The sequence below is a fragment of the Loxodonta africana genome, chromosome 15, assembly GCF_030014295.1.
Source record: "Loxodonta africana isolate mLoxAfr1 chromosome 15, mLoxAfr1.hap2, whole genome shotgun sequence".
NCBI classification, from domain to species: Eukaryota; Metazoa; Chordata; class Mammalia; order Proboscidea; family Elephantidae; genus Loxodonta; species Loxodonta africana.
In genome coordinates, this window is record NC_087356.1 from 47,575,628 (window position 1) to 47,588,594 (window position 12,967).

The 12,967-nt window shown below is 44.9% G+C and overlaps 1 protein-coding gene across 1 annotated transcript in view; it reads right to left on the reverse strand.

Annotated features, from left to right (window-relative positions):
• The window catches only part of FBLN7 (fibulin 7), a 104,326-nt gene extending 91,567 nt beyond the window's left edge, over window positions 1-12,759 (reverse strand). The window contains exon 1 of the mRNA XM_064268307.1: window positions 12,402-12,759. Coding sequence (XP_064124377.1) covers window positions 12,402-12,759 — 358 coding nt within the window. The remainder of the gene's footprint in view (window positions 1-12,401) is intronic.
• Window positions 12,760-12,967: the final 208 nt, after the last annotated feature.

Genomic DNA, 12,967 nt, shown 5'->3' on the forward strand with positions numbered 1-12,967 from the left:
CCTAGTAAGATTCTTTGGTAAATATACAAAAGCTGGTTCAAAACTTTATATGGAAAGGCAAAGAAACTAGGATACCCGAAACAATTTAGAAAAAGAATAAAGTTCTTTTTTTTTTTTTATTACTAAAGAATAAAGTAAGTGGAGGGCTCACTCAACTTGACTTTAAGATTTACTATAAAGTTATAGTAATAAAGACACCATGTCACTGGGAGAAATAAATATATGATGAACTGATTTTTAGGAAGGTTTTTAGGCAATTCAATAGTCTTTTCAACAAATGATGTTAGAACAAGTGGATATCCATATGCAACAAACAGTCCTCAATAAAAACCTCATATCTGAATACAAAAATTAACTCAAAATGGATCATAGATCTCAATGTAAAATACAAAATTATAAAAATTTGAAAGAAGAAAATTTTCGTGACCTGGGGTTAGGCAAAGTGTTCTTAAACATGACACCAAAAGAACGATCCATAAAAAAAAATTATAAATTGGACTTGATTAAAATTTAAGACTTTTGTTCTGTGAAAGGCACTGTTAACACAAGTTACGGACCAACACCTGAAAAAAGACTTGTGTTGAGAATATATAAAGAGCACTCAACTATAAGGAAACGAACAATTCACTTTAAAAAATGGACAAAAGACTTAACAAATACTTTACCCACTAGGTTATTCGTATGGCAAAATGAGGTGCTCGATATTATTGGTCATCAGGGAAACACAAAACTACAGTGAGATACCACTGCCTATTAGAATGACAGAAAAAGACACACTCGCAAAACAAAGAAAAACTGTGCCGGCAAAGTTGCAGAGTAACTGTCTTTCATATATTGCTGGTGAGAGTGTAAGATGGTACAATTTCTTTTGAAAAAGGTTTGGCAGTTTCTTACAAAGGTAGACATGCATTTACCATATGGTCCAGCATTTCCACTCCTAGGCATTTCCTCAGAGAAATGAAAATGTATGTTCACACAAAAGCTGAAGTGAATGTTTATAGCAGATCTAATCATAATCCAAAAATCGGAAATGACACAACAGGTGTTGTTCAGTGGGTGAACTGATAAACAACTGTGGTACCCCTGTACAACAGAACACTACTCAGCAATAACAAGGAACTTTGACATGTGAAGTCGCCAAGAGTAGGAATCAACTTCACGGTACTGGTACCCAGAACAACGTGCATGAATCCCAAATGCGCTATGCTAAGTTAAAGAAGCCAGACTCAAAAGGCTGTGTACTCTTTGATTCCATTTACATGACATTGTGGAAAAGGCAAAACTAGTGACAAAAAACAGATCCATGGTGGCCAGGGCCTGGAGTGGGAGAGGATGTGACTACAAAAGATACCGAGATGTGGTTTTGGGGAGATAGAACTGTTCTGTATTCTGACTGTAGTGGTGGTTACCACAAAGAATACAACTTTATGATGAAAATCATGGAAATGTACACTAACAAAATTTTTTTCAGTTTAACTGTAAAAAAGCAATGTACCAAGCAGGAGGAGGAAAACGAAAAGAGTGACCTTCTAATGGTATCACTCTGTGACATCTGGTAACAGAAAGAGGCTTTGAGGAGTGGAGATCTTCTGAGACACCATAGAACTCTACCCCACAGGGTGAGGAGGCTGAGATCCTGCGCCTCCTGCCCACCTAGAGGCATCGTCAGGGGTAGGGTAGAGTACCCATTGCCTTTGAGTTGATTCTGACTTATAGTGACCCTATAGAACAGAGTAGAACTGCCCCATAAGGTTTCCAAGGACCAGGTCATGAATTTGAACTGTTGACCTTTTGGTTAACAGCTGAGCTCTTAACCATTGCACCACCAGGGCAGAGTGGGGTTTGTTAAATATTCTCTCTGTCTTGTCTCTTCATCAGGGCTGTTTCCCTTCCAGTCAGAAGAGCACAGAGGAGAGTAATGTTGAGAGAAAGGGCACCCACTCATGAGCTCTCCACACTGCTTGGCCTCCCTTCTTTCCTCAAGACTACCTACTTTCCATCAGCCGGTCACAAGAATCTGGGAAGTGCCTCAGGACAGACGTGCTGACAAGAGGTAGACAAAGGGAAAGCTATGGAGAACAGCAGGAGAGATAAACAAGGCTGTCCATCGCCACAGAACTGCTGCTCCAGAACCTCGCAGAAAGCAGCTCACCCGTGACCCTGTCACAAACACACACACACACGTATATCATAGATATGCACACACATATGCACACCACCACACACACCATCACACATTCACACAAACACACGCACACAAAATTACACACAGATGTGTGCACACACAGACACGTGCACACACAGTCACACACAGGCACATAGACAGACACGTGTGCACACACAATAACTCACATCGTCATGCACATACACTCATATACCCAGACACATGTACTCAAGCACACACACATGCACACACACAGAGACATATGCACATACATGCACAGACAACACACACACACAGCCATATGCAGACACATGCACAGAAAACCACACGTGCACACACAGGTACACACCCATCATGTTTCCCCTGGGCTGTCACCTAATACAACAAAGTGAGCACTGCTAGGGTCAAACAGTGGAACCCTATTTAGGGCTGTGGGCTGCTCCAGGAAGTGCTCCCACTGCCTGTACCTGGATGGCCTTGGGGATGCCTTGTCACTGGGCCTTTGTCCGGTGCCTCTTGCCTGACCCCACCCATCTCCTCTGTGGTAGACGGTCCTGTGGGTACAATTCATTCCCCCCAAACACTGGCTGAGTCTTCACCAGCCAATAGGTTTTACTGCTGGTTCAAGGGCCCCAGGGCTTACATTATTTTCAGATCAGGTAAACTCCAGGTACACCAAGTCATCTCAGATCTCATGTGTCCAGTCCTGTGTCCTCTGTGAATTTCCCTGCCCTTGGCCCTCCTCTGGGTCCATCGCTTTTAACTCTGAAAGCTGGGGTTCCTTGGATCTTAGGCACCTGCTCTATTAGAATCACTAGAGGTGATTTTAAAAAATACTGATGTTCACTGGATGGTGCCTGGCTACCATTACTGAACATTTTGGATAAGAGGGTCCATAGAAGAATCCTGATCAAAAGGGGAAAATGCAGAGCAGAATTTAAACTTCTCATGGAATCCAGACTTTCTGGAGCCATGGAGGTTGGATGAACCCCTGAAACTATTGTCCTGAAATAATCTGTAAATCTTAAACCAAAATACCCCCTGAAGTCTCCTTAAAACCAAACAATAGTTTAACCTAACTAGTGAAAAATGCTTTGAGCATTATGCCCTTTTAAGATCTATATATGTGGGATCAAATAGACAAAAGCAACTCGAAAGATTAGGCAGGAACTTTAGTGGGCAGTGAGTCTATGTTAATGGGGGAGGAACAGGAGGATGAAAATGGTTGCACAACTCAAAGAATGTAATGAATGTCACTAAATTGTACATGTAAAACTGTTGAATTGGTATATGTTCTGCTGTATATATTCTCAACAAGAAAAATAAAATAAATTATTTTTAAAAATAGTGATGCCTGAGCCCCACCCCAGACAAACTGAATCAGAATCTCTGGAGTGAGACCAACATCAAGATTTTTTGAAGCTCCCTGAATGACCTGATGTGCAGCCCGGTTGAGACCACAGCCTCAGCCCAAACCTGCTCAGACCAGCACCAGCACAAACATGTTCTACGCTCCACTGAGTCCTCTGAACTCCCACTCCCAGTTACCAGTTGTGTTCAAGTAGATTCTGACTTATGGAGGCCCTATGTGAGTCAGAGTTGAACTGTGTTCCATAGGGTTTTCAATGGCTGATTTTTTCAGAAGCAGATTGCCAAGCCTTTCTTCCAAGGCACCTCTCAGTGGACTCCAACCTCCAACCTTTCAGTTAGCAGGCAAGTGCATTCACTGTTTGCACCACCCAGAGACTCCAAGCTGTTACTATGCACTAGGTAAAAAAAACAAAAAACACCGAGTTAAAAAAAATCCATGTGCGGAGGGCATTATGCTGAGTGAAATAAGTCAATCACAAAAGGACAAATACTGAATGAAACCACTACTATAAAAACTCCTGAAAGGGTTTACACACAGAAAGAAACAATCTTTGATGATTATGAGGGAGGGGAGGGGAAAGGAGGGAAAAACACTAACGAGACAATAGATAAATGGTAAATTTGAAGAGTAAGATAGTACACAATACAGGAGAAGTCAGCACAACTTGTCCAAGACAAGGTCATGGAAGCTCCATAGACACATCCAAACTCTCTGAGGGACCAGATTACCGGGCTAAGGGCTGGGGACCATGGTCTCAGGGGACATCTAACTCAATTGGCGTAACATAGTTTATAAAGAAAATGTTCTACATGCTATTCTGGTGAGTAGCATCTGGGTGTTAAAAGCTTCTGAGTAGTCACCTAAGATACTCCACTGGTCTCACCCAATCTGTAGCAAGGGAGAACGAAGAAAACCAAAGACAAGGGAAAGACCACAACTATCACAACCTCTACCAGACTAAGTCCAGCACATCTAGGTGGTGCCTGGCTACCACCACCTACTGCTCTGACAGGGATCACAATAGAGGGTCCCAGACAGAGCCAGAAAAAAATGTACAACAAAATTCTAACTCACAAAAAAAGACCAGACTTACTGGTCTGACAGAGGCTGGAAAAACGCTGAGAGTATGGCCCCCAGATACCCTTTTAACTCAGTACTGAAGTCACTCCTGAAGTTCACCTTCAGCCAAAGATTAAAAAAACCCCGTTGATAAAGATCATGGAAGAAAAAATAGGGACAATGTTAGGAGCCCTAATACATGGCATAAACAGTATACAAAACATTATAAAGAATATAGAAGAAAAAATAGACAACTGGGAGCTCCTAAAAATCAAACACCTATGCTCATCCAAAGACTTCACCAAAAGAGTAAAAAGACAACCTACAGACTGGGAAAAAGTTTTTAGCTATAACATTTCAGATCAGCGTCTGACCTCTAAAATCTACATGATACTGCAAAAACTCAACTGCAAAAAGACAAATAACCCAATTAAAAAATGGGCAAAAGATATGAATAGACAACTCACTAAAGAAGACATTCAAGTAGCTAACAGATATATGAGGAAATGTTCACGATCATTAGCCATTAGAGAAATGCAGATGAAAACTACAATGAGATTTCATCTTACTCCAACAAGGCTGGCATTAATCCAAAAAACACAAAATAATAAATGTTGGAGAGGCTGTGCAGAGACTGGAACACTTCTACACTGCTGATGGGAATGTCAAATGGTACAATCACTTTGGAAATAGATTTGGTGCTTCCTCAAAAAGCTAGAAATAGAACTACCATACGATCCAGCAATCCCACTCCTTGGAATATATCCTAGAAAAATAAGAGCCTTTACACGAACAGATATATGCACACCCATGTTTATTGCAGCACTGTTTACAATAGCAAAAAGATGGAAGCAACCAAGGTGCCCATCAACAGATGAATGGATAAATAAATTATGGTATATTCACACAATGGAATACTATGCATCAATAAAGAACAGTGAGGAATCTGTGAAATATTTCATAACACAGAGGAATCTGGAAGGCATTATGCTGAGTGAAATTAGTTGCGAAAGGACAAATATTGTATAAGACCACTATTATAAGAACTTGAGAAATAGTTTAAACTGAGAAGAAAACATTCTTTTGTGGTTACGAGAGAGGGGGAGGGAGGGCGGGTGGGAGAGGGGCATTCACTAATTAGATAGTAGATAAGAACTACTTTAGGTGAAGGTAAAGACAGCACACAGTACAGGGGAGGTCAGCACAGTTGGACTAAACCAAAAGCAAAGAAGTCTCCCGAATAAGCTGAATGCTTCGAAGGCCAGTGTAGCAGGGGCAGGGGTCTGGGGACCATAGTTTCAGGGGACATCTAAGTCAATTGGCATAACAAAATCTATTAAGAAAACATTCTGCATCCCACTTTGAAGAGTGGCGTCTGGGGTCTTAAACACTAGCAAGCAGCCATCTAAGATGCATCAATTGGTCTCAACCCACCTGGATCAAAGCAGAATGAAGAACACCAAGGACATATGGCAATTATGAGCTCAAGAGACAGAAAGGGCCACACGAACCAGTGATTACATCATCCTGAGACCAGAAGAACTAGATGGTGCCCGGCTACAACCAATGACTGCCCTGACAGGGAACACAGCAGAGAATCCCTGAGGGAGCAGGAGAGCAGTGGGATGCAGATCCCAAATTCTCATAAGGCCACACTTAATGGTCTGACTGAGACTGCAAAGACCCCGCTGGTCATGGCCTCCAGACCTTCTGTTAGCCCAGGACAGGAACCATTCCTGAAGCCAATTCTTCAGACATGGATTGGACTGGACAATGGGTTGGAGAGGGATGCTGGTGAGGAGTGAGCTTCTTGGATCAGGTGGACACTTGAGACTATGTTGGCATCTCTTGCCTGGAGGGGAGATGAGAGGGTGGAGGCGGTTAGAAGCTGGCAAAATGGACACAAAAAGAAAGAGTGGAGGGAGAGAGCAGGCTGTCTCATTAAAAAAAAAAGGAGAGTAATTCAGAGTGTGTAGCAAGGTGTATATGGGTTTTTGTGTGAGAGACTGACTTGATTTGTAAACTTTCACTTAAAGCACAATAAAAATTATTAAAAAAAAAAAAAAACTGTTGCTGTTGAGTTGATTCCGACTTGTAGCGGCCCTGTAGGATTGAGTAGAACTGCCCCACAGAGTTTCCAAGAAGCACCTGGTGGATTCTAGCTGCCGACCTTTTGGTTAGTAGCTATAGCTCTTAACCATTGTGCCACCAGAGCTCCAGCCAAAGATTAGACAGGCCCATGAAACTAAATGGACACACCAGCCCAAAGGCAAGGATGAGAAGGCAGGAGGGGACAGGAAAGCTGGTAATGGGGAACCTAAGGTTGGGAAGCGCAGAGAGTTGACACACTGTTAGGCTGGCAACCAACGGCACAAAACAATTTGCATATTAAATGTTTAATGAGAAACTAATTTGCTTGGTAAACTTTCATCTAAATCACGATAAGTAAAAAAGAAATCATATAAATGTAAATAATTTTCTTTGTCCTTTACAATTAAAACAACACAGGGAAATAAATTATTTTATTATCTTTTAATGCACATTATCTTAATAAAGACCATGTTTTTTTTTTTTTTTTATTAAATCCACATTTGGTCCCTGCCCCTGGAACCCTATACAGGGGAAGACAGACAATAAATGCAAAATCCATCAAAATATATCATTAGAAACAGTGATGTCCTTTGCCAGAGCCCTTTAGGGGATCATAATAAAAATACAAGGGCATGGAGGGGACCTGTTTAGAATTGTGTTGGAAAGACCTCTGCAAAGGGGAGCTTATTTGAGCAGAGACCTGAAAAATGAGAAGCAGCTAGGAGGTCCTGAGGCCTTCCTTATAGTTTATCCTGCAGGCTTGCCCAGACCAGTGCAGGTGAGGAGGGACACCTCAACCAAGGGATTTATGGTGAAGGATAGTGTTTTAGTCATCTAGTGCTGCCATAACAGAAATCCCACAAGTAGATGGCTTTAACAAAGAGAAATTTATTTTCTCATAGTCTAGTAGCTTACAAGTCCAAATCCAGGGTGCTGGCTCCAGGTGAAGGCTTTCTCTCTCTGTTGGCTCTGGAGGAAGGTCCTTGTCCTCAATCTTCCCCTGGTCGAGGAGCTTCTCAGGCACAGGGACACTGTGTCCAAATGACGTGCTCTGTTCCCAGCATTGTTTTCTTGGTGGCATGAGGTCCCCCTGTGTCTCTGCTTGTTTCTCTTTTTATATCTCAAGAGAGTGCCTTGAGACACAATCCAATCCTGTAGGTTGAGTCTTGCCTCACTAATACAACTGCTGCCATCCTCCCTCATTAACATTATAGAGGCAGGATTTATAACATACAGGAAAATCACACAATACTGGAAATCATGGTCCAGCCCAATTGATACACACATTTTTGGGGGGACATAATTCAGTCCATGACATTCCACCCTTTGGCCCCCAAAAAATCACATCTTTGCAACACATAAAACATAGTCGTTCCATCATATCATAGCAAAAGTCTTAAATCCAAGTTCAAAATCCAAAAATTCCTCTTTAACTGTGAAATCTAGGATACAAGTTATCTGCTTCCAAGGGTACAAATGGCAGAACAGGCACAAGCTAGACAGTTCCATTACAAACGGGAGAAACTGGAGGAAAAGAAGGGATAACAGGCACCAAGGAAGTCAGCAGAACACATTACATTAGCCCTCAAAGCTCTGAAAATAATTCTCTGTTCTCTGAGACAATTTACACAATGGCCATGCCCTCCACACTCTAGGTATTAGCCACACTCTCCAGATTCTGAGCGGATGCCCCTCAGCCCTGGGCTTGAACTCCACCTTCCGGGCCCACTGGGATGGCAACTGTGCTCCCTCAGCTTTAGGCACACCATTCTCCTAGTCCACCTGAGTGGTAACTCCACCCTTAGAAACACCAGAGGCCGTGGCTCTAGCCTTTGAAACCCCTGAGGTCATGACCATACCTTTTGAGACTAGGGCAGTTCGGCTTCTTGTGTTCCTTGTCTCTTCAGCTTCTGCTTCATGGTTTCTGGGCCTCTCGGCTCCTCAGGCCTCTCACCCGCATCTGCCCTGCTGGGGCAAGTGTTCCAAAGCTCAGTAGCTTCATTGATAAGTGCCCAGAAGCACCCACCCTGTCAGGAAGCCTCCTGCACACAGGCACTCAGCTCTCTGGCTCCATGGGTCGGCAAGCCTAGCTCACCAGTAAGTGGCCGGAAGCGCCACACTCTGCAGGGAAGCCTCCTGCGCACAGGCACTCGGCTCTCTTGCTCCGTGGGTTGGCTCCAGCACCATCTCGCGCTGGTCTCCTGGTTCTGCTGCTGCTGGTTTTCTCCTGCTGTTTCTCACCATCTGTGCCTTCTTTGGTGTTAACAATTCTCCTCACTTTCTTCTGAGTCTTCTGTCCATTCAGTTTCAAAACCGCTTCCACATTTTAGGTATCCGTTAGAGCAGCACCCCACTCTCTCGGTACCAAATTCTGTCTTAGTCGTCTAGTGCTGCCATAACAGAAATACCACAAGTGGATGGCTTTAACAAAGAGAAGTTAATTTTCTCACAGTCTAGTAGCTTAAAAGTCCAAATTCAGGGTGTCGGCTCCAGGCGAAGGCTTTCTCTCTCTGTTGCCTCTGGAGGAAGGTCCTTTTCCTCAATCTTCCCCTGGTCAAGGAGCTTCTCAGGTGCAGGGACCCTGTGTCCAAAGGATACACTCTGCTCCCAGCACTGCTTTCTTGGTGGTATGAGGTCCCCCCATCTCTCTGCTCTCTTCTCTCATTTATGTCTCAAGAGATTGTCTCAAGACACAATCCAATCTTGTAGATTGAGTCCTGCCTCACTAACACAACTGCTGCCCACCCTCCCTCATTAACATCATAAAGGCAGGATTTACGACATATAGGAAAATCATACAATACCAGGAATCATGGCCCAGCCCAATTGATACACACATTTTTGGTGGGACATAATTCAATCCATGACAGATAGTTTCACTAAATTTTTTAAAATGAACTTCTACGGATAATCCCTTTCGCTCTCTTCCCTTTTCACACAGCTCAGTGAGACAGGTGCTTTTGCAGATGAAGAAACTAAGGTTTAGAGGACAAGGAGTTTGGTAAAGCCTGGATGTGGCAGAGCGGGGATAGGACCCAGGTCTTCCAGGAACAGAGCCTGAATGAGCTGCAAACATCTGAAAACTGCCACCATCTCACCTGTTTTCTCGGTCACTTCAGGAGACAGGTATTAACCCATTCCCAGAGGGTACACGTAGCTAAGATCAGATAATGACAGGGCCTGGCACCCAAGTGTCTCATCATACATTCTCTCCACCCTGCCTCCTGGGCTGGCCCAGGCTGGGAGCCATTTTGGGGATGCACCCATCTGTGCCTCCGGCCCTTTCTTCCTTTGCCCCTGAGGTCTACTTTGGTTTTGTGATCTAAAGAATTTTTTCCCCGTTGCCAAGTCAGTTCTGACTCACGGAGGCCTCACGGGTTACAGGGTAGAATTGCTGCACAGGATTTTTTTGGTTGTAATCTTTATGGAAGCAGATCGCCAGGCCTTTCTTCTGTGGAGCTCCCAGGTGGGTATGAACCACTAGACCCAGCCTGGTCTGAGTAGCTTCCTGCAGGACCCACTCACCACCACCTGCACTATCTTCACCCACATCTGGTCTGACATGAGTTCCTCTGCCTAGAATTCCTTCCCACACTCCAGGAGCTTCTAGGTAGACATGGGCATGCCTGCCTGGCCCAGGAATTTGGTCCTAGGGCAGGAAGTATGAACGAGCATCTGTAGGAATGGGAAAGGCTTGGAGCCCAACTACAGAAACTGAATTTATTCCACTCCTTTCTGAGTATGTGACCTTGAATAAGTCACAACCTCCCTGGGCCTCAGTCCTCTCGTCTACAAATTAGGGGTGACTACAGTCCCCACCTCACAGGGCTGCTCTGAGAATTAACATCTGGAGGACACTAAGCAAAGAGCCCAATAGACATTAGGCATTCAGTAAGTAGTGCAGGCCTCCCTCCTGACTACTCTTACTGTTTTTGTTGGTCGGCTTGAGGTAGCCACTGTCTGCACCGCTGCCCACCGACCAGGCCCATCACAGAGGGAAGGGTCTCTCTGGCTGCCAGAGCTAGTCTGGTTGTTGCTGGCTGTGAATCTGACAATTCCAGTTCTACCTTCAGAAGATTAATTTTAATCTGCATTCCTTAATTTAAAAAATCACCTCCTAATAGGTGATATGGCATCCCTGAGTGGTGCACAAAAGGAGCCTGGTGGCGCAGCGGTGAAAGCAGCTCGGCTGCTAAAGGAAAGGTTGGTGGTTTGAATCCACCAGCTGCTCCTTCGGAGAAAGATGTGGCTGTCAACTTCTATAAAGATTACACCCTTGAAAACTCTATGGGGCAGTTCTACTCTATCCTATAGGGTTGCTATGAATCGGAATCCACGCAATGGGCAAAGGGTTTTTTGGGGATGATGCAAACAGTTAAGCACTTGGCTACTAATGGAAGGATTGGCAGTTAGAATACACCCAGAGGGCCCTCACAAGAAGATCTACTTCTGAAAGGTCACAGCCATTGAAAATCCTATGGGGCACAATTACACTCTGAAACACATGAGTCTCATTTAACTAGATGATAACTGGTCTGGTTTTTTGGTTAATAGGTAATATAAATGTGAACCTGGCCAAGTAAATTAATCCGGTAGGCACAAGGAAAATATTAGTCCAAAGGGCTAATGGACCACATGAACCACAGCCTCCAGCAGCCTGAGCCCAGAAGAACCAGACGGTGCCAGGTTACCACCACTGACCACTCTGACAGGGATCACAATAGAGGGTCCCAGGCAGAACAAGTTAAAAATGCAGAACAAAATTCAAATCTACAAAAAAAAAAAAGACCAGACTTATTGGTCTGGCAAAGACGGGAGGAACCCCTGAAAGCATGGCTCCGGGACATCCTGCTAACTCAGAACTGAAGCCACTCCCAAAGTCCATCTTTCAGCCAAAGATTACACACAAGCACCCATTGCCATCGAGTCGATTCCAACTCATAGTGATCCTATAAGACAGAGTAGAACTGCCCCATAGAGTTTCCAAGGAGCGCCTGGTGGACTTAACTGTCGACCTTTTGGTTAGCAGCAGTAGTACGTCTTAACCACTAAGTCACCAGGGTTTCCAGCCAAAGATTAGATAGGCCTATAAAACAAACAATAACACACGTGAAAAACGTGCTTCTTAGTTCAATAGAGTGTATGGACCAAACCGGCAACACCTGCCCAAAAGCAAAGACAAGAAGGCAGAAAGGGGTAGTAAAACTGGAAGAATGGATTCAGGAACCTGAGGGGGTGGGAAGATTGAGAGTACTGAGACCTTGCTGGGATTTCAACCAATGCCACAAAACAATTTATGCATAAATTTTGCATGAGAAACTAGTTTGCGCTGTGAACTTTCACATAAAGCACAATAAAATTAAAAAAAATTAATCCAGTGGGACTTGTTGAACAAATAAAAATGCAAAAAGATAAAACAGCAAGCTGCCTCTGTGTGGGAGAGAAAATGTAGCCCCATATCCAAGACGTCGCAGGCTCAGGATAAGATTGCTTCCGAAACCTCCACGCCAGCCCTGCCTTGGAAGTGCTGCTAACTGCTAAGAAAGTCATGCACGTGTTCAAAGAGTTGATGGTGGTGAGAAGGATGTTTCAGTTAGAAATTTAAATACTGGAAGTTGGAGGGCAGAGACATCTGATTTAATTGGGTGACTGAGCTCTCATGAAGACCCAGGAAAGACCCACATCTCATAAATCCGGAAGAAATCTTCCTCCAACCTGCGATTCTAACGCCGAGCCTCTCCGCCGCCGGAGAACCAACGCGCTGGCACAAACTGCTCGGCGGGTCTAGGCGTCCCGTGGGACACAAGCCGAGTCCTCCCAGACGCCTGGCCCGAGAAGCATCTGAGGTGATAGGTGGGGGAGTTTGCGCCTCCCTTCCAACACCTAAAGCCCAGCCCATGAATGCTCCAAGCCCCCCACCCAAGCATCCGAGTGGAATGTGGCCAGCCCCGGTCCCGCGAGCGGGAGAGGAGAGAGGCGGGACACTGACCTGGGAAGCCCGAGACTCGGGGCTGGCGAGGAGCAGCAGCAGAAGGAAGAGCGCGCAGGCAGAGCTGGGCACCATCTTGTCCATCGGAACCTTTCTGCGTGTGAAGGGGAAATAACTTTGTCTGCCTTTCCTGCCGAGTTCGTCCCCGCCGATGCGGCAGCCGCCCCTCGCGGCTCTGTCAGGGAGGGAGGCCGGAGCGCACCGGGTCGGCTGGGATCCGCGCTGCCCGGCCCGCGGCGCTCGCTCGCCCGCAGAGGCGCAGTCTCGGATCAAGGTGCGCGGCGCACCCTAT